Raw genomic sequence first — 25,130 nt, 5'->3', positions numbered from 1 at the left:
TCCCCACCCAAGAATATCACATAATCCTTCACTGCATGTTATTATGTTAAGAACTGTGATTCTTTAACACTTACATTATTTAATGGCTTGTACATTTATTAGCAAACATTCTTACCATAACTTCATTTTATTGTTTTTACTATAGAACCAAGGTTTTTAAGTATTGACAATAATTTTTTAAATTCATTGTTACTACTCTATTACCATAATAATTCTTACTGATGCTCAAATTGTCTCAAATTTGACCTGTGGGAGCCACTTTAAACCAACCCATGTCTCTTTGATGGGAATTAGTCCCGAGTACTTACTTCCTTATACCCACTAACCCAAGTGTTAGTTTCCCCAGATGGCTTTAACTCCCAGAATCTAATCCCTTTTATATTATTTTTATTTTAGTCAAGGCTGATGCCAAATCTTTGCTTTCCTTTGTACTTGCATCCACCAGATGAGGAAACGAATGTGAAGGAAATTTTTGTGAACAGCTGTTTCCAAAGGCAAATAGCACAATACTCTCACCAAAAAAAAAAAAAAAAAGGTGATGACTGTAAAAATGCAGTACCAGAAAATGCAGAAACAAGCCAGTAACTGCGAGCAACTGTGGGGTAAGGGATGTGTTCTAGAAGCAGTTTATTCACTCTGCCCACAGCATCTTTACTTTTTATTCACCTTTACTGTTTAGCCCAGCAGCCTGGAAAATGTGAGGCTATTTGGATGTGAGATGATTTTCACTGAAAAGTTATATATTTCCCTTTTCAGTAGATGCACTGTGTATGTGAATGAAATCAAAACTAGTGCAGGTCAAGAATGTCCACTCTCCCAGGGCACAGCCCTATCTCATCTCAGAGCTTAATGACAGCTTTGGCAGCAGCTTGGAGTGGGTGCGCTGTTTCAACCTTAGGAACTGCTCTACACTGCTGCTTGTTAATCTATTTGATCATTTCCCTAGAGCAGTCTCCTGCCCCATTCTGGGTTAGGCTTCCTAATGGGCTGACTTGCGTCATCCCTGCCCCCCGCCCCGAAATACATGTCTAATCCCTAACCCCCAATGACAGTATTTGGATAGGGTCTTTAAATGAGGTAATTAAGGCTAAATGAGGTTATATGAATGGGGCCTTAATGTGATAGAACTAGTATCCTCATAAAATGAAGACACCAGAGCTCCCTCCATACCCATCACTGCTTAAAAACCTGGAAGACTTGTCACCAGAAACCAACCCTGGACTGCAAATTTGTCTTGGAATTCTAACCTTCAGAACTATGAGAAAATAAATTCGTTTATGCCATCCTTAGTTATCTTTTTATGGCAGCCTGAGCTAACAGTCTCCCATCTCTAGCATAAGGAACCCCTATTTACCCCAACAGCATTGATCACGTACTATGTTTTTCTTCCTTTCATATTACAAGAACTATTTTTTGTGCCAATGTATTCCTACCACGGGATCTACAGTTTCTGGCACAACATGTGGCACAAAGAACTCAGTATTTAGTGAATGAAACTAATGGTAAGTCTTCCAGATTGGGGAGTTGGGGGAAAAGGGCAAGAAAAGAGGTAAGACATGAATGTTGTTTTCACCTAAAGTACCAAAAGTCCCAATAAATTTGTTAATTATGATCTTTTTTGTTCTACACAATTAGCATGTATTTGCTTTCCTTTTTTTCTATCTGTACTATAAGACTCATTTGATTGTATTAAAATATACTACTGATATATGCAAGTTGTCCCACTGACTGATTCACATGTTATCTTCTGTCCCCATGCAGACTATGAAGGCCTGAAGTCAGGGGCCTTCTAAATTCAATGGAATCCTCATAGTACCTGTCTCAACAGTATGCACAAAATAGGTACTCAGTAAAGTCACATTAATGACAAATGTCTGAATTTCAAGTTTTTCTTTGATGAAAAGAATAGGTTTCTATCTCATTGATTCAAGGACAATTCTTTTAGGGGACAAAATGAAATACCATGCATTTTGAGCATACTCAAAATAGAATCTTGGCCACCTTATGTTTTTTAAATGTTATGATGATGACTTTTGCCCGTGCTACTTGGTACTCATTGTCCAGAATAAATTAAAAGTGGGTACTGACCTCTGCCCTGGCCGCCACACAGGCTTATTTCCAAGGACTCTCTCTGATACACAACAGGCACTCGAGAAGTGTTGAAAAAACTCTCTTCAAAGACCAAATTCTAACAAGAATTCAGAACTAAAGTGGTTTATAAATGGTATCTCTTAATCTGTATTTTGCAAAAAGCTGCTGCTAAATGCCCTTGTGTGTATAAACATATTAAGTCAAAACACAAAAAATTCAAAAGTCCAAAAGTTTATTGCCAGAATAGCAAACTTCATAGACAGATTTTTAAAGTACAGTGAAAATGACAAGCAAAATAGACAGAAAACTTTGACCAAAGAAAAGCAAAGGTTGCTGCTATCATGCACATACAATCAAATTAATACCAAACCAAACAGATACATAAGAGTGTATGGAGTCATACAATCCACATTCTAAAACTGAAGTAGACTCATTACAAAATGCTTAGGTTTGGGTGGAGTTGTGAGGGGGAAGGGGGTTGTGGCGGGGGGGGGGTAATCTCCTGATACAGAAAATGGAAATATTCAGATAAGAAACAAAATGACTAAAATATTAATGATCCATTTACTTTTCATCTCCAAGAACAGAAATCTGTATTATAGGCCAAAAGAAGTTCAAGAAGAATCAATCAAAAATCTAAACACAGAAGAAATAAATTCTAAGTTTGTATTAACCTTACAACTGATTAGCACTTCATATACACTACATCCAGTGTATTATATTAGTTAAGGGAGCTAAGAAGATAAAAAGCCTGAACAGCCTTTACTATTTGATTTCAACCTAGGCTATGTTTCCTTAAGCACAGAAAATCCTATCACTAAACTGCAAGCACCAGTTTTCTTATTTAATAAAGTGAAAATTCATATGAATGAAGTCAAGGTATAGCAACCATTTCCAACTCATTACTAGTGCCCAATAGAGCTACTGCTAAAGGAGTAGGAGTAAGAGTAGGAAGAATTCCCAGTTGCATCAAAGCTTCCTCTCCGGGACCCACTGCGGGAACCAGAGCGGGAGCCAGAGCGAGACCCTGAGCGGGAGCCAGAGCGGGAGCCTGGGGCAGAAGACACATTATAAGGGCTGGGCAAGCCCTTCGAGGAGACAGAGGCGGCCTCCAGAAGGCGCAAGCCAGTGACATCTTCCACCATGGAGCGATTCATAGCATCCTTATAGGATATTTTTAATTTGGTTTTGGGGCAGGTCAGAATTTTGGCATAGCTGTTGGTGTCCTGTAGCCTCTGAGCTGCTCGGCCATCAATGAACCCCTTTCTGATGGCTTCTTCCATGCTTATCCTCCCGTGCACTTCTGGGTCAACTAGGCCTCCAGTGAGGTACTGGAACTCCATGAAGCGCTGACCAGCCTCATAGGGAAGCCATTTTTCTTTCACTGCCTCTGCTGCCGACATCTTCTTTCCCTTCACACCTTCAAAGCCAATGAAGGCTTTCTGAGAAGGCTTTAGCCTGGTGGCCATTTCTTGGTCAATCAGACCCTGGGAGAGGGCATCCTGCAGTGACAGCTTCTGACCAGTGGTTGGGTGGATGATGCCACCTGTGCAGGCCTGAGCCTCCAGAAGCCTCTGGCCAGTGATGCTATCCACGATGCCCCGCTCGATACCTTCTGCAATGGAGATTTTCTCCAGATTTTCTGTGTCGAAGATGGCTGCAATAGGGCTCGATTCTTCCAGTGGGTCAGACAGAGAGCTGCTCTTGATGGTTAAATTCCTGACACTGGATACGGTAGAAATCTTAGTTACCGACTCATGTCGGGAGTTGCTAAAAACATCATCATTGACACCACCACTCATGCCAATGCTGTTGCCAACACCATTTTTCAAGGAGATCATATCAGCAAACTGAGTGAGGCTGAGACTGCCAGATCGGTACTGATCAAAGAACTTCCTGTCAACAAGGCCCTTGTCAATAGCATCTTGAATATCATACTGACTGCCTGTCTTTCTATCTACCAGGACCACCCTGGTGGATCCGTCAGATCCGGTGATGGTTATTTCTTCCCACTCACACTCCTGCTCACACAGTTCTTTAAAGGTTTCATAATCAATAAGGCCCTTCCTGTAAGCCTCCTGAACAGACATCTCCTTGTTGGTTTCTGGGTCCACGATGACCACTCTACGCTTTCTCAGGGTATTCTTCTGTGATGTTTGGACCTGTTTCTTCTTTTCTCTCAGTGGTAGGAGACAGAGCCCTGTTTCCTCATCCTTGATGCATCTTTCTTTTAGCTGTAGATAGGTAAGATTTTCTTCAGTGTTTGGATCAAAAAATCCTTTTGTATCATCAGTTGGATCTGAGAGAATCTCACTGAGCTCCTCATTAAAGTAGCCCCTTTTGTATGCAATGTCAACTGGTAACCGATGGCTCTCCTTTGGGTCGATGATCCCACCAGTTGCAATCTGTGCTTCTAATAATCGAATGCCATGGCCCTTCTCGATGAGTTCCTTGTTCATGGCTTGGAACAAAGAGATGATGTTTCCTGTTTCAGGATCATTATACCCAGTGACAGCTCGTTCTGCAGACAGGAGCTTCTCTTTGAACTCAATACCCACCAGACCTCTTTTATAGGCTTCTTCTACTGTTAACCTCAAGTTGCTAACAGGATCCACTATAAAGCCAGTAGCTGCTTGAGCTTCCAGCAACTCCAGAGCAGTACCAGGTCGAACCAAGCCAATTTTCATGGCCTCATAAATGCCAAGCTTCTGTTTTGTGGTCTCATTATAAATGCCTGCTATGCAGCTTGAACCCTGAAGGAAGTCCTTAATTCTCTCACCAACCTCATCATAAGAAATTCGACCCGACTCCAGCTCATTTACAGTGCTGAGTCCCAATATACCAGAATCTACTAGCTCAGAAACGGTCACAGGTTGTCTGATTCCTTGGAAGGACATACTTCTCTTCTGTACTGACAGCAAGAGCAGACCGGTGTGAGGTTCGATTCTGCACCGTTCCCTCAGCTGCACATAACTGACCTTCTTCTGGGTGACTGGATCAACAAACTTTTTCTGACTATCTCGGGGATCATTCAGGGACCGATACAAATCTCTGTCAATCAGCCCGCGAGCCAAGGCTATATCTTTTGGCAAAAAGACACTGTTCACGGGGTCCACTATCCCCCCTGAAGCAATCTGGGCTTCCAGCAGACGCATTCCGGTTTCTCTGTCAATCAAATTTTTCTTGATGGCTTCAGAAAGAGATACTGTCTTGCCTGAAAATGGATCATCAAAACCAGTGATAGCTTTTTCTGCTGTATATATCTGTTGACGGTCATCGAAGTCAATGAGGTCCCGAGCTATTGCATTGTCAACAGTCAGCTTCTCATTCCTATGGGGATCAATTATACCACCTGTAGCTGCCTGGGCCTCCAGAAGCATGACTGCAGATTCTGGGGTGATTAGTTTCTTTCTCTTGGCCTCTACCAAAGAGTACTTTTCCTTAGGGGAAACAGATGCTCCAGCGATGGCTCCTGCACCCCGAAGGAAAGGCTGGATTTCAGAAGCAACTTCTTCCACTGACTTTTTCCCCTTCAGCAGTTTGTCTAAGGTTGTTTTGTCAATCAGCTGGCACTCGTAGAGTTGCATCGCTGTCACCTTCTTCCTCAGTCCATCAAACACCAGCTTGGAGGAGTCAACGGTCCATTCATACTCAGTCTGGGTCTCCCGATGGGACCCATATGGGCGTTGTCTGAGTTTGTCAATTTCTCTCTGAAGTCTAGAGCGTTCTGTTTCCAACTGTGACTGTGTCTCCCTAGTAGAATCCTCCAGCTTTCGCCTGCACCTCTCTTCAATCCTCTTGATTTCTGCTTGGAGTCTTTCAATCTCACACTTAAGGCTGTTCTTCTCTCTCTCGCTCTTTTCTCTTTCTGATTCTATCTTTCGAATAGCCTCTTCTTTGCGGGAATATTGAGTTTTCCACTGATTCAGGTCATTCTGGATTTGTTGTTTCTCACACTCAAGGTGCTGTTTCACCCTACCTTCTGCCTCTAGAGTCGCTTTCATGCGGTTCAGCTCATCCTCCAGCCTCTGCAGCCTGATCTTGTCTTGCTCCAGGACTTTGATTTTCACCAGAAGGCTCTCTCTTTCCTGCACCACCTGAGTGCACTGACTCTTTGATTCCTGAATCCTATTAGATGCCTAGAATTTAAAAAGAAAGAAATGGAAAAAAAAGTTTGGATCATATGACTAACACAATTCAACCTCTTTTCCTACATTTTTAAAGAGAAATACTTGTTTACTTATTTACCCTTTCTTTGTTTTCCCTGGCTATAATGTTATTTTGTCACCTTACACATTTGTGAAAAAAATTCTGTAGCTATATGTTGCCACTTTGAAAAATGGCTTCATACTTACTATTTTTCCCATAAAAAGAACTAGAGGTTGTAGTCCTGTCTTATTCTTAATGGTAATTATGTTTTGAAAAAATACAGGGAATTCTGTTCCAGATAATTACACCTGCTATACCTACATCTCACCTTCTGTAGCTATATGTTTTCACTTTGAGAAATGGCATTATACTATTTTTTTTCCATAAGAGGAACTAGGAGAAATTGTAGTCATCTCTTATTCTTAACCACAATTATGTTTTGAAAAAATACAAGGAGTTCTGTTCCAGGTAATTACACCTGCTATACCTACATCTCACCTGTTACAGCTATACTAATATGTTTTAAAAAGCAATAAAAATCTTTGGATATATACATACCCCACACCCAGCCCCACACAAATATTGTCTATAGAAGTCAAATGTATTAGAATTTAAAAAGTTATTTTTAAATTAGGGGTTAAAAAAATAAAAGCCAAACAAACAAGGCCATGATCAAGAGAGGAAAATAATGCATGCAGAAAAATTAATGTATGCAAGAAAGAAAAGGTGATTTAAATATTGTGCAGAAAATGCCTATGACAAGGATTTTATTTTTAAAAAATTTTAAATTAAAAATGTAGGTCATAGTTCACTAAGTAGGAGCTGTCTTCCAGAAAACAGAGTGCAACACTCAGAGAAAGTGATCTCAGATGTTATCCCCATGCTGAAGTTGTAAAAGCAAGGCCAGACACAGGTAACACACAAACTGGCACTGATGCAGTGACAGAATAGAAAGACAAAGAGCACTGAAGTTACTGTAAAGCACTTGTCTGGATGATTACAGATAGCAGTTCAGTAATAAAAAAAGAAAATTAGACTCTCTACAAGAATCCATCTCAGTAGCGAGAGCACAGTGCAGGTAAGATGATAATGGAGTGAATTATTTGAGAGACAGTGGAGCTGTGATCAAGTATTTGTGAATACCTCTAAAGCCTGCTTTTGGAATTTCTCAATTTCCTGTCTCAAATTTTCCCTCTCTCTCTGTAAATCATTAATCAGTCCCTGCAGTTCCAGGGTCCGGTTGTTGCTGATCTGCAGCTGGCTCCTTAATTCAGAGATGGTTGCGTTTTTATCACTGTCTGCTTCACTTCGGCCCCTCCTGAGTTCATCGTATTCCAGCCGCAGGTTCCGTAGTTCTTCCTCCAACATCAAGTGGTCCTTGGTCAAGTTCTCTGTGAGAGACTGGAGCCTCTCGATTTCTATTTTGCTTTCATTTAAGCTTCTGCTTTTATCTTCTATCGCCTTCTGGAAATGCTCATTCCTCAAGTGAGCCTGTTTGACATTTTCTTGTTCCTGGAGCAATTGCCGCTGCAGGGCCTCTACCTCCAAGGAGAGCCTCCTCAGCTCTTCCTGGGTCCTCTGCTTCTCCCTCAGGTGGCCATCCAGCACGTCCCTCTGCTGCCGAAGGTCATCCTCACTCCTTTTCTTAACAATGGATGCCTGTTCCAGCTGCTGGGTCAAGCTGGTGATTTTTATTGCTTGCTCCTTCAAAGACCTCCTCATGCCTTCCAGCTCCTCCTCCAGCTGCTTCCTTTTGGAGGAGTCTTCTGAGGCTGTCCTCTTCAGCCGATTCAGCTCCTCTTCCACTATCTGCTTCTGCTGCTGCAAGTCTTTCAGAGAATTCTGGAATCTTGTGATGTCCTGCTCCTTCACGATCCTCTCCTGGGAAATCCTTTCATAGTCAATTTTCAGTCGTGTTAGTTCTTTCTCCTGAACCTTCAATTTGCTTATCATCTCTGTTGCACTGTTATTCGCTTTCTGCAGATCATACTGGGCCCTTTGTAATTTAGCCTTTTCATCTTCCAAGCATTTGCGTTCATTTGTTTCTGTTTCTACAAGTTTTTTCAACCTTTCTATCTCCTTGTTTTTATCTTGGATCGTCTTGGCAGCATCATCAAGAGACTGCTTGTATCTCAGGCTCTCCTCTGTTCGCATCTGAGTGACCTGTCTCAGCTCGACCTCCAGCTGCTGCTTTCTCTGAGATGCCTCCAAGCCAGTGGCCTTCTGCTGTTGGATGTTCTCTTCAACCCTCCGGAGATTCTCCGTGGTCTGGGCTAATGTGTTCTTCAGCCTCTTTATTTCTTCACATAGGTTCCTGTTTTCTCTGGTGAGGTTGTCTATCTGAGCTCGGTAGCCACTGGTGTCTTCTTCCTTCTGCATGGTGAGCTGGTGGATGGTCGTCTTGGTGATGTTGATCTCTGTCTCAAACTGGTTTTTTAAGCTAATGATTTCCTCATCGTAATTGTTTCTTACCTTAGCCAGTTCATTTTCGTATTCCCAGCGGCGCTTGGCTTCCTCCTGAAAGTCAGCTTTAAGTCTTTCAATCTCCTTATTTTTGTCCTGAATAGTCTTTGCAGCCTCCTCCAGGGACTGTTTGTGTCTTGCATTGTCCTCAGAGCGCTGCTGGATTACCTGCTTTAGCTCCATCTCCAGATGTTGTTTCTTTTGCATCATCTCAGACCCACAGGCTTTTTGCTGAAGGGCATTTTCTTCAGCCCGCCTTCGCTGCTCAGTGGTCTGTAGAATGCTGTCATTCAGCCTAACGATTTCATCCTTCAGATCTCGATTTTCCCTTGAGAGTCTTTCAAGCTGGTTTCTAAGATTTTTGGAATCATCCTCTTTTTGCATGGATATCTCCTTGATGGTGGTCTTCGTAATGTTAATCTCTGTTTCAAACTTGTTCCTTAAATTACTGATCTCCTCATTATAGTGGTTTCTTACCTTTGCCAGCTCATTTTCATATTCTCTCTTCCGGGCACTCTCCTCCTGCAGAAGAATCCTCAACCTTTCTATCTCGCACTCCTTCTCTTTGACGGCTTTTTCAGACTCTATTTTTTGCCAACCAAGGCTCTCCTTTTCACACTGCCTGGCTTTCTGCAGTTGGTCATAGTCACTCTTCTGTTGATCTAATCTGTCTTCCACAGCCTTTCTTCTTCTCTTTTCATCTTCGATCTCATAAGTAAGTCTGGTGATCTTCTCATTGAGTTCTTTTATTTGACCATAACACCTGTCTAGATTTTGCTTTGCTGCCTTTCCATCCAGCTCAGCTTGTCTCTTTAGTTCCTCCAGGCTCACAAGCTTTGCTTTGGCCTGGGAACACTCTGTCTGGTATTTCTGTAGGTTCTGATCCAGGAATTTGTTCTTATTGCAGTTTTCAGAGTTGGCATCTCGGGCCAGTCTGAGCTCTTCTTCCAAAACTTCAATCTTGGTATTTTTCAGCTATAAAAGTAAAATCAGAAATATGTTGAAACAAAAACACCTCATATCACAAGAAAGAAGCAGTACCTTTCCCCTCTCAGGCCAATGTACATTTTCATTTCTCTTTACACACTCGTCAACACACACATACAAGCACACAGATGTGCATACACAGCACACACACAGAGTGGTATAAGACAGAAACTACTTGACAAAAGTTCAACAAATCTGTATTTTCCTTATAATTCCTCTATCAACTGCCTGTATGATCTTATCAAATGATATACATTTGAGTTTCAGCCTCCTCATCTGTAAATGAGGTCATTTCTTCTAAGATGAAAAGCTTTTGATTTTATAAATCATGTTGTCTTTATTTCAAGGTAAAAAGTAAGTTTCCATACATACTCAATTCAAGTATTTGAAATAAGGAGTAAATGAAACAATCGCTCAACATGAAAAAAATTCAAATACAGCTCACATGGGATGTTCTCGGCTTAATTTAATACAAAGAAATAAAGCAAACTCCTTGACCAAACTATAAATAAAATGACTGGTTTTGGGCAAGGTAAAATAGCTATAATTTTGCAAATATTAACTAAGGCATTTTAAGCAGCATACTGGAACATGGGACTAATGCCAGGTTTATAAGCAAACTGTATTATACTAATTGTGTAGGGAAAACAGTTTTACCAGTAAGTATGTCCAAATCCATGCTATAAGGAAGAGGTGAAAATAAGTTCTACTCTATTTTATTTTTTGATGCTTCAAGGAAAATAAGTAAATTACCTTCAGATCTTCCAAACTCTTCAGCATCTCACTTAAGAATCTGTAATAGTCTCCAGACTTTGTAAGTAATTCTATGTACCGAGAATACATATCTGCAGCCTTGGAGAGAAGGAGTGAAAGAAGGAAAAAAGGTATTACATTCCAAAAAAAGTTGTATGCAAGTTGACCAGTTTTGTTTTCTAAAACAATGAAATAGTAAAATTCTAATTTAAAGAGCGAATTCCCTTCTTTCATGCGTGCTAATGCCAAATTCTAGCAGTACATCAAAATAAACGCCTAAAAACATCGTGGTCCATCCTCATCACTCCAGGGTGTTTCCCTTAAGCCTCCTGATGGGTGACGTTCTCTGACATCTTTGGGAAAAAGTTGTCTTTTAAAAATCCACAAAGTATTTTTTATTTTAAAAGTCTCCCTCATTAAATCCAGAATTTAAGCCTAATTTCTGCAAAGATTCTAACATGTGGACAACAGATTCAGACTTCTACTGATCATTTCCTAAAATGCATCACATATTGATGACTCACACTAGAAGGAGCATAACCTATTATTGGGTCTTTCTGAGTGGATACTCTATAACAAGGGATGAGTTTAGGGACTGTAGGCAAGACAGGAAGAGGACAGGAAAGAGGGTTGAGGCAGGAAGAAGGGCAGGCCCTAAGAGATATGTAATGACATACATACCTCTTGCAGAATTACCCCAGAGGGAGATTGAACCATGGTCCTCTTAATAGGTATGTTCAGTAGAGTTTCCAGGCCTGAGGTGTATGATGCCAGCTGGAGTTCATAATCCTGCAGAATAATTGAATTTAAGAAAAACATACTTATTGAACTTAAAAGGAGTTACTGTCAGCTACAATTCCACAGTTTCAAATCATCAAACTATATTTCTAATGACCAACCCCGAAGGCTCTCATTGTGCAGCTAATGCCCAAGCAACAAATAGTGCATTATTAAACCAAGTAATATATATCTTTATATGCTAACTGGAGAATTTTGCACATGCAGCCAGTCTAAAGAGTGAAGACCAGATCGTTCCCACAAATGCTGCCAGTGTGTAATGAATTCAAGTTAACGGATAACAAATTTTTACGGTATGCTCTGGAGAGAATATATAAAATCCATAATTGTTATCCTCAAGTAGTTTATAATCTTGAAAGTGAACCATAAAATAATGCAGCTAATAATATTCTTGATGAAATACCAACATCCTTTGTAAAACCAGCATACCTTAATTGAATTTGCACAGAGTTCGGCAATTTTTTGTACTTCTTCTGCTTTGTCTCGTTTGCCAGAAATTTCATTATGCAAGTTCTATATAAAAAATAAAATATTATTTACAAGTGTTAAAGTATATGCATATTTTAAAATAAATGTTATTTCACTCTTAACCACTGTTACTTCTTTTGTTTTTTTTCTCTCAGTTTATCACTGCATCTACTGACCTCACATTCTCACAGTTCAGCTTTAGGAGACGAGCATATGTTCTATTCAGAAATGAGAACAAAGTTCCTCAACTTCTTATTATCTACCTAAAAGGTTACTTTCTAGTCAGAATTCTTTTCTGGTCCTTTCACCTCAATTTATAAAAATACTTTAGTACATTACATTATTTCTGTATTCATAACTGCCATTTTTGTAAATGTCTCAATTGTTTCCCTCTGGGCACTCTTTAAGCATTCACAAAATAGGCTTGCAATATTAATCGTTTCAAACCCAGACACTGCTATGAAAACCAGAGGAAAATACAGCTTACACCCGAATAATTTCAAAACAGTTGTGGGATAACAAGTTGTCTTTTACCTTCTGCTCATTCAAAAATCGCATGACTGTGTTGGAATCTCCAAACTTCATGGATTCCAAGGAATCCTGGCGGCGCTTGGCATCATACAGCCACTTGCAGAAAGCCTGATAGTTATCACGATAATTCCTCAGTTGCTTGATTTGTTTTTCCAGGTCCCATAATCTAGGGAAAACAGATAAAATTATTAAAATTGTTAGAGCACTTCTTTTGTCCCTCAAAGTATTTAACATAAAGTTGCCATGTGACCAAGCAATTCCACTTGGCATATACCTAAGAGAAATGAAAACATACATCCACACAAAAAGTTATACACGAATGTTCATAGCAGCATTTTTCATGATAGTCTAAAATTGAAAACAACGCCAATAACCATCAACTGATGAAAGGATAAACAAAATGTGGTATATGTCCATATATAAAATATGATGCAGCCAATAAAAAGAAATGGAGTACTGACACATGCTACACCATGTATGAACCTTGGAAACACTATGCTAAGTGAAAAAAGCCAGTTACGAATGACCATATATTGTATGATTCCATTTATATGAAATGTCCTGAACAGACAAATCTATACAGACAGAAAGCTGTGAGGCAGTGATGCCTGGTGGGTACAGGGTTTCTTTTTGGGGATGATGAAAATGTTCTGAACTTAGATTGCGGTGATGGTTACACAATTCTGAATATACTAAAAACCACTGAATTGTACACATTAAATGGGTGAATTGAATGATGGGAATTACATATCAATAAAGATGTTTTTAAAAAGCACTACTAGTAAAATGAACTACAAGCAGGATTCAGCAGATATTTTTAAACCCTCATGTGCCGTAAGGCATTTTCTTTTTTGTTAAGGTTTAATTTTCACAAATTTTTAGTGAAAAAGCATCTGCTTCCTCCAATAATCATGACAAGAGCTTGTTTATAGGGCACAAAAGAGCATGATCAATGTCTTCTACCATTTCCCGAAGAACATGGATGGCACCTGGCACGAGTAGGCCAAGCTTGGCTATTGTGATGCACTGTCTTTCTATTTCCAACAGAGCTGTCTATAGGCAATCCATAATTAGAACACCTCTACTGACTAACTTACATACAAATCAGAACCATTATTTTTTATTGTGATTATTTCAAGTGACACTATCTTAGGAACAAACAAATGGGAAGAAAATACGGAAGAAGGTTGGCACACCTGTAGTCTATCTGTTTGTCTATTTTCTGCCAGCGATCTGTCAGCTGTGTGACTTTTAAGCTGAACTTGCCCAGGTCCAGGTCATAAAGTGGATATTGCTGTGAAGTCTGGGAGTAGATCTGCTGGGCTTTCTGCAGTTCTGTCTTCATGGTGGCCAACAAAGACTTTTTCAAGTTCAAGTCATTTTTAATTTTCTGCCATCAGAGAAAAAAAAAGAGTACAAATACATCTCATCTCCTACTTCATGCCTCACTGCAAATCACCAAATTAAAAAAAATTATAAAACTCTTTAGAATATTCATATTTTTACATCATAATCAATTCAGGAATATATATTTATGGATTGCATTTCCCAATATTTGTGTCAGTGATTTAGTTCCTTGTACTACCCCGTTAAAAAAGATTAAATGTGTAAATTCGTTTGAGAAATGCTAAACATTACACTCCATTCCATTCCTGAGTAATTATAACATATATTAATGTATTAATGGTTCTGAGAAGTTCTATAGTAAAGAAACCAGTTTACATTTATCTAAGCATTCCCCAGACTAGTCTCACCACAAATTACTTTCTCACATAGTTCCTCTAACACATTCTGGAAAACAATGCACTAGAGATAACAATTAATATCGCCATGTATGGCCAATGAAACCTGGTAATCCTCAAAACTCATGAAAATTTAGTGAAATGTTATCATTGGGGATTGAATCCTGAATTACTTCCTGTAAGTTGGACCACTGTTACATCCCTTCACATCACCTTCAGCCCGCAGCGGTACGCTTCCACTTTGTCCAGATCCAGGTAGACAGTTTCCTCTTCAGTGAGTCTGGCTTCATAAACCTTTAACATGTCTTCTGTTTGGAGAATGGCCTGGAGTAATGCTCGCACTACACATAAGCTGTAAGGAGCAAAAGAGGCAAATGGTCATGCTGGTGACGTCATTCAACTCTGAACATCTGGCTCCTGCCACCATTAATGAAAGAGAACAATATTAAAGCAGATAATTTCTTTTGCCTAGTTTAAAAGCTGCAGGAGCAATACACTCCTGATCCCCATGCTTCAGACCACCATTTTGCACTAACTGGAGAATTCCAAATTCTGGCACTTAGAGTATACCTTAAATTTAACATACACTAGATCTCAAAACAGTGGAATTAACACCCTTATTTAAAGGACCCTCCCTCAAAAGCACAGAAGACTGTTAAGTAAGCCTGTAGGGAAAATAGAAACTGTAAGGCAACAGATTCAGCAAGCCAAGCATATAAAGCAAATGAAGTCTGACAAAGTAAAGCTTGACCAAACCAAAAGTTCTGAGGTAAGCGTTAGTTGTGATTACCTATTTAAGTAGCCATCTGTAACGCCATTGATATTTTCCAGTTTCTGAAACAGCCCAAATATCTCATTCTGTAGATAGCAATATTTTTCCGAACCTCTGAAGTTAGCCAGCATATCTTTAAGCTGGTTGAGAACTTCAGCGATTGCTTGAGAATCATTCTGCACACTCTGTCAAAAAGAAGGCACGCTCTTTTGATTTAGCTGTGTGATTCTTGTGATCGTTTTTGTCTTTAAAAAGCTCATTAAGTGTAAAGGATTCAAGAAAGAGACTGACTTGACCTTTTGCTTCCTTTTTCAGGGAGGCCCTATCAGCACTGTGTAACTGTAACCCCTTACTTAGAATGTAGACCTTGGATGATCCAAAGTAGTGCCCAGCTGTGGCTGGCAGGGAAGATAACTCAGACTCAAGCTAAAACACCTGGGCTGTGGTCCCTGCCGCATCAGTGGCTTTGAGCTTTTACTCCACCAGCCAACTCCCTCAGTGCCCATTTCCTGTCTGTAAATAAGATAGTTCCACCTGTCTAGCCCCTAGTATAGGCTGTTTTAGGCAGAAGCCAAATTAATGTTTGTGAAAACTTTTGAAACGAACGAAGTACTAAATGGCACAGAGGAAAAACACTGTAGCCTGATTCCGTAACCCACAAACTCACAGGAAAGGTGTCTGAATTCCCAGCCCGACAGACATCTACAAATTTGGAAGCACGGGAAAGAAAAAAAATCATGCTAGAAACTGTTTTATCAAAAATTAATGTTTACTGCCTATGAATATGTAAACCAGGTGAGTTTTTTTTTTGTTAGGTCACAGATAAATATAAACATACCTGGAATCAGGCAAAAATATTAATGGATACCTACCTTTAGCTCATTTATTTTCAATGTGATATGGTGAGAAGACGCTTGGTCCTCCAGAAGGATGTTTTTAAGAGTGATCCTGCCCTCGCAAAGCTCCATCTGCCTACGAATCTTCTGGAGCTCCATCAGCATCCACGTTTCCTGCTTGTCATTTTCTCTGTTGGTTTCAATTACTTTATTATGGTTGACATCTTGGCAGGAGCCAACATGAGTGATTTCAGTTGTGGTTACTGTAAAAATATGTTTGGACCACAAAAATCAGAGAATTCCTAGTTAGAAGGATGCTAGGCCTCAAAAAAACAAAAACAAAAAGCAGAAAACCCATACTGCATAAAAGTGTATCTACTTCATTTGTTTTGATTCTGAAAATTTAGCATATAAATGAATTTTAGTATATTATTTTTCAAAGGAATGATTCTGAAACTAGTTTTATGCCTACTACTTTCTTTGGAAAACATGTATGGTGGATACAGAAAGATGCTCCAAACCAACCTGTCTGGTGCTGGTGGTGGCCAGGGAGCTGAATGACCAGTGTCTGGTAGTGCTTCTGGGCATCTGTGAACTGCGTCTGCATTTTCCGTTTGTCGTCATCTCCAAACATCTCTGAGCCTTGGCTGTTTGTGATGAACTCTTGGTAATGGGACTCAAGGTCATTTAGTGTCTTCTGGTAATCTTCCTGCCGCATTGTTCTCAGCTGGAAGGAAACCAGGTAGAAGTGATATATGGTTGTCGCCACTATGTGACCAAGAAAAAGTCTGCTGAAAAATATTCTGTGTGAGATGGGGCTGGCGGTATTGCTTATCACAGGCCCATTAAGATAGAAAAGGTCTTTAAGGGCGTGGATATTGCTCCTAAGAAACATAGCAATGGGTTGTTGATTACTTTTTCCTACAGAATTTTGTTCTTCAAAGGAAATATTATTCAGGAGCCCCAAATGTAAAGCAAGTCATAGCAAAGCTGTTCTGACTAAAAAGGGAAAAGGTTAAGGGAAGCCAAAAATTACCCATTTCATGTTCCTCTCCTTACGGTCCTCACAGTCATCCCAAGAGGACCCAGTCACCTGGAATTCTTAGACCCCAATTTGAAAACCACTGATCTTGAGTAACTAATGCTTTGATGTTCTTCCAAGAATTCTATTCCAACTTTTACTTCTGTGATACCCAGTCAACGATCGATGACCTAACTTTCCATTACATCTAGGAAGGCTAGGATCCAGAATATTAAAGGACCATGCGCCTTTTCCATGGGCACTACTGGTCTGTCAGGTAACTTGCAGCCTGGGTGGTCCTGGGGACATACCTTGGCAATAGTCATGGCCCTGATTTTCTCAATGTCAATCATGCAATAGTGCCAGGACACCAGGCTCTTCATGTTGATGTAGAGTTGGTTCCACAGAGCCCAGATGGCTTCATAGTATTGCTCGATCCTAGGAAGCACAAGGGTAAAACACGCTGAGCCTGGCTTTCAAGCTTTATCCCACGGGGGAAACTTGGCTATGCTTGCCTGACTGCACAAAAAACTAAAGAACTAACAGACAGTTAGTTCTCGTACATGGGCGAATGGATTATGTTGAAAACATTTCACGTTGCAATGCATTTGGCCTAATTTACTCTCCAAAAGTGCATTCTCAGTCATCTACATTAGTAGATAGTGTGAATCATTTTGATCAGAACATACAGTGCGACTTTTCGTTGTACACTGTTTGCAGAACACACTTTTTAACTGTCCAAGGTCTAACACTGGGTGAGACTACAGGGAGACCGCAGTCACCGAACACTGATGGCTGCTGGAGCTTGGAAGTGAGCATATGCGGCTCATTACGCTGCTCTCCCTATTCTGAGGGTGCTGAAGATTTCCACAGCTAGCGATTTAGGCGTATCTGCCATGGACAGTTTGTAAAATGAATCTTCCATCTATTGATGAGTAAATATTGATCTTAAGGACATTTTATATTTGCGGCTATGTGCAAAATTACTGATTGTCTAAGAAGGGAAGAACTTTGAAACGATGCCTTTTAAACATATGACAATTACATACTCTAGGCCTCTTAGAGTCAAACATTATTTTCCATCTTCCCATGGTAACTATAGTATCTTCAACACAAAATTAAAAGACAATGTAAGGGGACCTTCATGAGGTTCCTTTGGGAGGGTGGAATTATAGTAACAAACGGTGCATCTAAGTTTCCTGCATAAGCATTTGCCCCATTTCTCCCCACTCCCATTCGTGTCATGGCTCCGAGGAACTTCACCCACTTACTTGCCAGCAAGGTCCACAGCCAGAGGATTCGGAGGAGGAATAATCAGACTGACAGAGGGTACAAGCATGTCCACACCTCCCGGGCCTGTCACGTACCACTTGCTGCGCTCATTGTTGTCCTTCAGGATGCACTCATCACCTTTGTGCACAATTTTCTGTAAGGCAAGCAACCCTGGGTTTTGGCTTTATTCATGAGTACACATTTTTATCTTTTTTCTCAAAGACAGAAACAGAGATGAAAATGTAGAAACTATTTGAGCTTTTATCTATTAGTTTCTCCTCAAGCAAAGATAATCTTTACACAGCCCAACCACACGGATGCTTTACATAATACCCATGAGCCTGAAAGGTGCATATAAAGTGAAGTAGGTGAAATAATTTTCAAAAGATAGCCTGGAGAACCTATTGATAAAGTGAGAAATCCTTTTGTAAAAGCAAAACCTCATCACATAGCTTTTCTTTGTGACTTCATGTTTTATGTATTAGATTTTAGTGTGTGGGAGTCACTTGTCTCATTCATTTGCTCATAAAATTGTTTAAATATAAAAGTTCTGGTGTCAGGTCCTCAGAAAATTAACTTTCTAAATTAATTCCAGCACCTAAATGGCTTCTTTTCTAAATTAACTCTATATAGCTTCTTAAAATGGATACTTAAAATGTGACAACTATCTTAACTAGTGAAATGTAATGAGCTTGATATGTATGTACTTCAACCTCCATTTCAACTTACTTTTCACTTTGTATTTGCCACAAAGCCTGGGGAAGAGATATGCTCAATGCTGCATGAAATCTGCACTGACATTCATTTCATATGCAGCAGAAAGATCACACGCCTCATTTCTTCTATGTTAGAAGTTTAAAGATAAGAGTGATCATAGATAAATAAGTTTTGCACATTAGAAGAAAAGAAGTATGAAGACTTAGAAGAGTTTAAAAATAAGCCCTGTTTTCACCCCTGACTAGTATCATGGGATTCAGAACAAGCTGCTGCTTGTTCAGCACTTGCTGTTTTGTATACTAAAGACATTTAGCATGGTGCTCACAGAAACCTACATTAAATTCTGCTCTCTTGATTGACAAAAATCTACGTACAAAGGAAGGGAAAGCTTTGGTGTCACTCTGCGTATGTGAGTACACACCTGGTCTTGTTTGTAGTCACACAGAGCCCTGAGAATAATGGGTTTACTGCTTCTGTAGTCTGGGTTCCGTGGCTTCAGCTGCACAATCTTCTTGGACTTGTTCACCAAGTTCTGTACCTGACGTTTATATTCACGGATTTTCTCTCGTTCTTTCTACAATTGCAGATAAAATCATACCTTAAACATAGATACTCTGAATTTTTAATAAGATCTTCAAATAACATTAATATAGCTACTATGACATTACAAATGAGATATTGCTATTGTATTTGCTGTAAAAAGCCACAAAGTTATCTATCTTCAGAGACTATGGGAACTTTTCATAATAAGCAACTCCAGAAGCTACACAGCTGTGGATTAAGTGGGCAGGAAAGCATATCATTGTGTAAAGGACATTGATAAAACTTGAAGTATGCTTTTCCAAAGGAATTTTCATGTTATTCTCTCTATTCATTGTGAACAATAGTAATTACTTTAGCAAAAGCAATTTTCAACAATAGATGAGCCTGTAAATAAATTTATTTTGAGAAAAGCCACAGAGAGATGAATAAGATGCTTGTGTGAGCTTTGGGCATACATTGTCTATACAACAATGCCAATCAGCAGCCTGTGCCGCGTCAGGTGGGGGCATTTTATCTCCCCTGTGTAAGGCTGCCAAGGGCCTGGGTCGGAGATGATACCTCTAGGTCCTTGATCTGGTCCAACAGGCGCTGCAGGGGCATATTCTTGTCACAAGGGTACTTCTTCCTGATGGAGTCTTGAAGACCCTTCAGGTAGGCTTCCGTCGATTGGGCCTCTTCAAAAAACTATAAAGAATAAGAGTGATCTTGTGTCAATGAAAAGCAACTCAATAGGCAATATCATCTACTATTTTTATTTCAAGGACTATCTTCCCTAAGAGTCTCTTTGATAGGTGGCTAAAGAAAAGATTAGAGCAGAAAATATATTAACCTACCAATCTATGTTCCTCTAAACTAAAAACCAAAAAATCGTACTGAGGCAATACTTTGAAGGTTGTTTTCAATACTTTTAAAAACATTTAAAAGATAAGGAATTAAGACCTAAAAGACAAATAAATTATTACTAAGTATAAAAACCTGAAAGTAGGCAGCATTTTCTTTTAGATGAACATCGATGCATTTGGTGATCTGAAGAATCCAGCTCCACTGTGTCTGAAGAGTATCCATGTATGCCTGAAACAAGAAAACATCAGCTGTCTCACCACCACTCAGCCATATAGAGGCAGGCATCTATTTTTCAATAGATATGTGAGCCTGAATGAATCTATGAAATATTTTTTATTTAATTCCAAATCAAGCAAATTTTCCCCCAAACATTAAAAAACATAATTTTCCAACAGGAAACTTTTAGTATGGTAGAAACTAAATTTTTAAAACCAGTTTTAACAAATAGATACCATGAGGCATATTACTTAAAATATTCACCCAAAGGAGATAGTTACTGACCAATCAGAACAGACTCTGGGGGCCCTGGCTGGTGTGGCTCAGTGGATTGAGTGTTGGCCTACAAACCAAAGGGTCACCAGTTCGATTCCCAATCAGGGTGTATGCCTGGTTGTGGGCCAGGTCCCCAGTAGGGGGCATATGAAAGGCAACCACGCATTTATGTTTCCCTCTCTTTCTTCCTCTCTTCCCCTCTCTCTAAAAACAAATAAATAAAATCTTTAAAAAAAAAAAAAAAAAAAAGGATAGACACTGGGGGACAGTACTGGAACAGGGATCCCCCAATGCACCAAGGCCTGTTCCTAGATCACAGGAAGGTCCAAGGCACCCATGAGGAGGGCTTGAGGGGCTTAAGGCAATGACTCTTCCCAACTGATATGGAAATGTTTACATTTTTTTAACAACCAATGTCATCATACCAGTGCCAATAGCTAATGCACAGCTAACAAATGGCAGCCTAAGACAGAGGTCAGCAAACTACAGCCCCAAGGGCCACATCTGGCCCACTGGCCTGCGTTTATACATAAAGTCTTACTGGAACATGGTCACACTCACTCATTTACATATTGCTATTGTTGTTTTCACACTGCAATGGCAGGGTTAAATAATTTCAACAGAGACCAGATGGCCAGCAAACCTAAAATACTATTTAGTTCTTTCCAGAAAAAGACTGTCAAGCCCTGGTCTAGGGTATTGATCCCAAAATATAAAATAAACTTGTCATGGCTTTGTGATGGGTGAGAATCACTCATTTGTACAGGCTTACTTTATGAAAAGTTTCCCTTTTTTCCTAATAAAAAAGTAGATCTCATGAAGCCTACCTCAATTTTGTCTGAAGCTGGATGCTGATTGAGAACAAGTTGGTCACTCTCTTGTTTAAGCTTATTGAGCTCCTTTTCTTTAACTTCCAGTTGACTCATGCGTATCTGTGAATGAAAGAAAAACAAATCCTTCAGAGTAAGCCACTATTGGCCTTCCAGAATTTCCATCATTGGATGTTAAATACAAAACTGTATTTGGGAACTGGACAATACCAAAGAATCTTGTTATGTTTTCCTCAAGAATCCTACCCCTCTTTTTTTTTTTTTTTTTTTGGCCCTGATCAAGTAGCTCAGTTAGTTATAGTATCATCCTGATATGCCAAGGTTGTGGGTTTGATCCCCAGTCAAGGCACATACAAGAAGCAACCAATGATTGGATAAATAAGTGGAACAAGAATTTAATGTTTTTCACTTTCTTTCCTCACCCTCCAAGATTAATAAAAAATAAACATTGGAAAAAAAATTTATTTAAAAAACAAGTCGTAGCATTTTCAAAACCGAAAAGGATATTTGAGATCATCCAGTATGTGGCTGATGCTGGTTGGTTTTTCATGACCATTCTAATATTGGCTGAATTACAACTGGCAGATAAATTACTACAAGTCCATTGACCCCCAACTCCTAGGCTTCTAAAGCAACAGCTTCAAGACAAGCATCTACAAATACTGAGGGGGGAGGGCAGCAAGCTTACAGAGAAGGCCTCTTGTTTCTGAGCGATGTTGGTGTTCTTGTCACTCCAGTCATAGAGCAGCTCCTCCTCCTCACAGTCATTGATCCACATGATCTCTCGGTACGCGGCCAGGATGATGTTCTGCAGCTGTCGCAGGTGTTCCATTCTCTCAGAGGATGCTTTCTGCACAGGACGTTCAAAAGCAGCATTAGGATAACAATATGCAGATTAAAGGTATTCTCTGAAGATTTCACAGATATACCCATATGGTCCCTTTTACCAAAAAAAGCACTAGAATCAGTAAAATGTTAACCTCTTGCATTCACTGACCACCTGGTATAGGACTCATCCAAACTTACAGTAAACAAGGGAGCAATTTTAGATTCAGTGAAACAGCCTAATCCGGAAGAGTCTTGATACAGGTACTGATGTTTGAGTTCAGTAATTAGTTTTAGACTGTAAAGGGGGAAATGGGATTCTTAAAAAGATAAAGCAAGCTTTCTCTGCTCTCTCCCATGCCCCAAAAATTCAGTATGCCATCTGTCAAATCCCACACCTAATAGGAAACTGTTGTGTCACTAGTAGCTACATTATTTAAAAAGTAGCACTGTCAGTAAGAAAATATTGAAAAAGTAAAGATGGCATAATACAAATAGGCAGAAGAATTCAAATATTTCTTCTTTTAAGTCAAGTAATTGATTCAGAGTTTATCACAATATGGTCTGGTAAATCTCTACCTTATAAAAAGACTGTAATTCACAAGTGGAAAAGCTTTATTGCTTTAACTGCAAGTATTTAACAAGTGCTATTGATGTGACACTTAACTTGCAAATAGACCAGCACTCAGTACTGTCTTCAGAAAAACATCTTTTTAGCACCTCCGGGCCCCTAAGCATACTTCCAGGTACTTGCAAAGTCATCAGGCGGAACACCTAGCAGGTGCCTTACCCCAAGGAGGCACTCCACAGTTATGGAGCTGAACTGAACTGAACGTGGAGACTTCAGAAATAAGTCAGCTTACCAGCAGGTTTTCATACTCCCCCTCCAATTGGTAGATGGCAGATTTCTCGCGCTAGAAGGTGACAAACAGCAGAAAATTATTTCATTCCCCTTGTGGTTTTGCAGAGAAACAGCAGCCCCTCTAAACCTCCTTTTTGTCAGTATTTTACACCCTTCGAGAGAAAGACTGTTTTTCCCAGGAAATATTTCACCTTTCCCCTCTGGGTCTGAAAGCAAACCCTCACTGGCCTGGTGGTTCCATCTCCACAAGGAAAGGCCTGATCACTGCCACTTACAGGATCACTTGTTACAAAATTGTGAAAGTTTGAAAATATGATTTAGGACTCCCTAGGTCTTAGGGAAAATTGGTCAGATAGTCAAGGGGACAAAAGTAGGGCAAAAAAGCAAGTCAGAAGAAGGAAGATGAGTAGTTCTGAGTTTAAAAAAAAAAAAAAATCTAGAAATCTGGGAGGAAACTGAGTCCTTAAAATTAGATGAATATTTTATATTTTATGTTGTTATTCTCCACCCAGCTTCAAGTCAATCTTTTCAGCAAAGGAAATGTATCAGGATGAGACCTAATTGTCCCCAGTAGAGATACATTTTAATTACCACATAGAAAAGAATCCACCAAGGACATAAAATGCTATGACTGTCGGATTTTCTGTTTGAAGTGATGCTCTGAGTTCTGCAGAAAAGAACTACCACCCCCAAAATACTCATTTACAAACTACACACAAATGAGTGTATGCCCTTAGCCTTTTGTTTAACTGCTCCCCGCCCCCCTCCCCCGCCACCCCAGTGTTAACATAATCTGCAGTAGATCTATTGAATTCCACTTCCCCATTTAAAAATTGGGACTTTTAAAAATTTCCTGTCATTTGGAAAAGTAATCACAGACTAATGTCTCAGACAAAACTGCCTGGGACCAAGTAGTTACACAATCCTTCACTATGCTTTTTGGAGACTCTAAAATGAAACACTTCAAAGTACCAAGTCAGCTTTAATTTTGTCCAGATGCCAGTGGTATTCTTCAATGGCATTGTGGGTGCTCCTGTGGCTGTTGATGCTCTGCTCCACCGAGGTCGGGTCCATGCCCCAGGACAGCAAGTCCATATCCGCCTGCCGAGGGAGAGAGAGGCCTTCGTTTCTGATCCCGTGCATCTGACATATCTTACCTACCGCATTAGGGGTCAGAGTACCAGAGACATGCACACCTTCGTTTACATCCAACTGAAGATGTAAATACTCAATGCTGAAGCCAAAAAAAATATTTTAAAGGCTTGGGATTTCCAAACAGTTAATGGGGGTTGCCAAAAACTCGCTTCAACTTGTGTGACCGCAGCCCAAGATGGGCTGAGAGGAGATTCAGAAATGGATTCTTGAAGCCTAAATCATGTCCACTGAAGACGAAAAACCTACATGTGCACATGCAAGTGGCATGGGTATGTATGTGTACAGTGTGTGGACATACCTACTTGCTATACCTAACATATAGTATAAAATACTGGTAAGTTTCTATTGTCAGTCATTTTTAAATGGGCATCAGAAACAATCATATAGTACTTCCCAAGTTACATAGCTAATCTAAAAGTACTCTTGTTGTTTTTCTTTAAATTGTTTTGATTAATATAATTGTTGACTCTTTAAATCCAGCATTTACTATTACCTTTCAGCATGCAAAACTTCCTATGGCCCATTTCAAAGAGAAGTTACAACATAAATGCAGTGCCTGAACTTCGATTAATTTGGCAACACTGAAATTGTGGACTTACATTAACTTTTTAAAAATTAAATCTAACTTCCTATTTTGTCTCCACTACTTTAAATTTAAGAATGCCTCATAGTAAGAATCACACGCGTTATTCCACAAATATGCTGTGGCAAGACTATCATCTGCTCTTTCTTTTGCACGAGCTCATGTAAATTTCCAAATCACCTGTGTCATCTCCAAGACATGCCAAGGGCAAACACTCCAGTCTCATATTACAGCAAGAACATAACACATATTGTTCTAAGTCACATCCATGTTCTGATGTACTTGGCAGGCTTTCAAAAAGGGGAGCCATTTCAGAGTCAGACAACTGAAATGTACCCAGGACTTTGACCCTTTTCTCCCACAGCTCATTTCGGCTTTAACAGAAACAGGTGAGTGC

The 25,130-nt window shown here is 39.7% G+C and overlaps 1 protein-coding gene across 2 annotated transcripts in view; it reads right to left on the bottom strand.

The window, feature by feature from the left end:
- Positions 1 to 2,571: 2,571 nt before the first annotated feature.
- DSP (desmoplakin) overlaps positions 2,572 to 25,130 on the bottom strand; it is a 39,686-nt gene continuing 17,127 nt past the window's right edge. Inside the window, exons 5-24 of one of the 2 annotated variants that reach the window (XM_054591930.1) lie at positions 23,968 to 24,096; positions 22,997 to 23,047; positions 21,997 to 22,158; positions 21,306 to 21,410; positions 20,119 to 20,214; positions 19,702 to 19,827; positions 19,022 to 19,174; positions 17,883 to 18,037; positions 16,923 to 17,049; positions 16,116 to 16,317; positions 15,627 to 15,853; positions 14,773 to 14,939; positions 14,196 to 14,334; positions 13,437 to 13,630; positions 12,244 to 12,406; positions 11,671 to 11,754; positions 11,125 to 11,232; positions 10,444 to 10,542; positions 7,384 to 9,678; positions 2,572 to 6,230 (exon numbers count right to left, since the gene is read on the bottom strand). In XM_054591930.1, the coding sequence (XP_054447905.1) occupies positions 2,997 to 6,230; positions 7,384 to 9,678; positions 10,444 to 10,542; positions 11,125 to 11,232; positions 11,671 to 11,754; positions 12,244 to 12,406; positions 13,437 to 13,630; positions 14,196 to 14,334; positions 14,773 to 14,939; positions 15,627 to 15,853; positions 16,116 to 16,317; positions 16,923 to 17,049; positions 17,883 to 18,037; positions 19,022 to 19,174; positions 19,702 to 19,827; positions 20,119 to 20,214; positions 21,306 to 21,410; positions 21,997 to 22,158; positions 22,997 to 23,047; positions 23,968 to 24,096 (8,016 nt within the window). In that variant the 3' untranslated portion in view covers positions 2,572 to 2,996. The remainder of the gene's footprint in view (positions 6,231 to 7,383; positions 9,679 to 10,443; positions 10,543 to 11,124; positions 11,233 to 11,670; positions 11,755 to 12,243; positions 12,407 to 13,436; positions 13,631 to 14,195; positions 14,335 to 14,772; positions 14,940 to 15,626; positions 15,854 to 16,115; positions 16,318 to 16,922; positions 17,050 to 17,882; positions 18,038 to 19,021; positions 19,175 to 19,701; positions 19,828 to 20,118; positions 20,215 to 21,305; positions 21,411 to 21,996; positions 22,159 to 22,996; positions 23,048 to 23,967; positions 24,097 to 25,130) is intronic. The other variant, XM_054591931.1, reaches the window with a different exon arrangement.

The sequence above is a fragment of the Pteronotus mesoamericanus genome, unplaced genomic scaffold, assembly GCF_021234165.1.
Source record: "Pteronotus mesoamericanus isolate MK-2021 breed Mesoamerican mustached bat unplaced genomic scaffold, CSHL_Meso_final scaffold_31, whole genome shotgun sequence".
NCBI lineage: Eukaryota > Metazoa > Chordata > Mammalia > Chiroptera > Mormoopidae > Pteronotus > Pteronotus mesoamericanus.
This window is presented reverse-complemented; position numbering and strand designations above follow the sequence as displayed.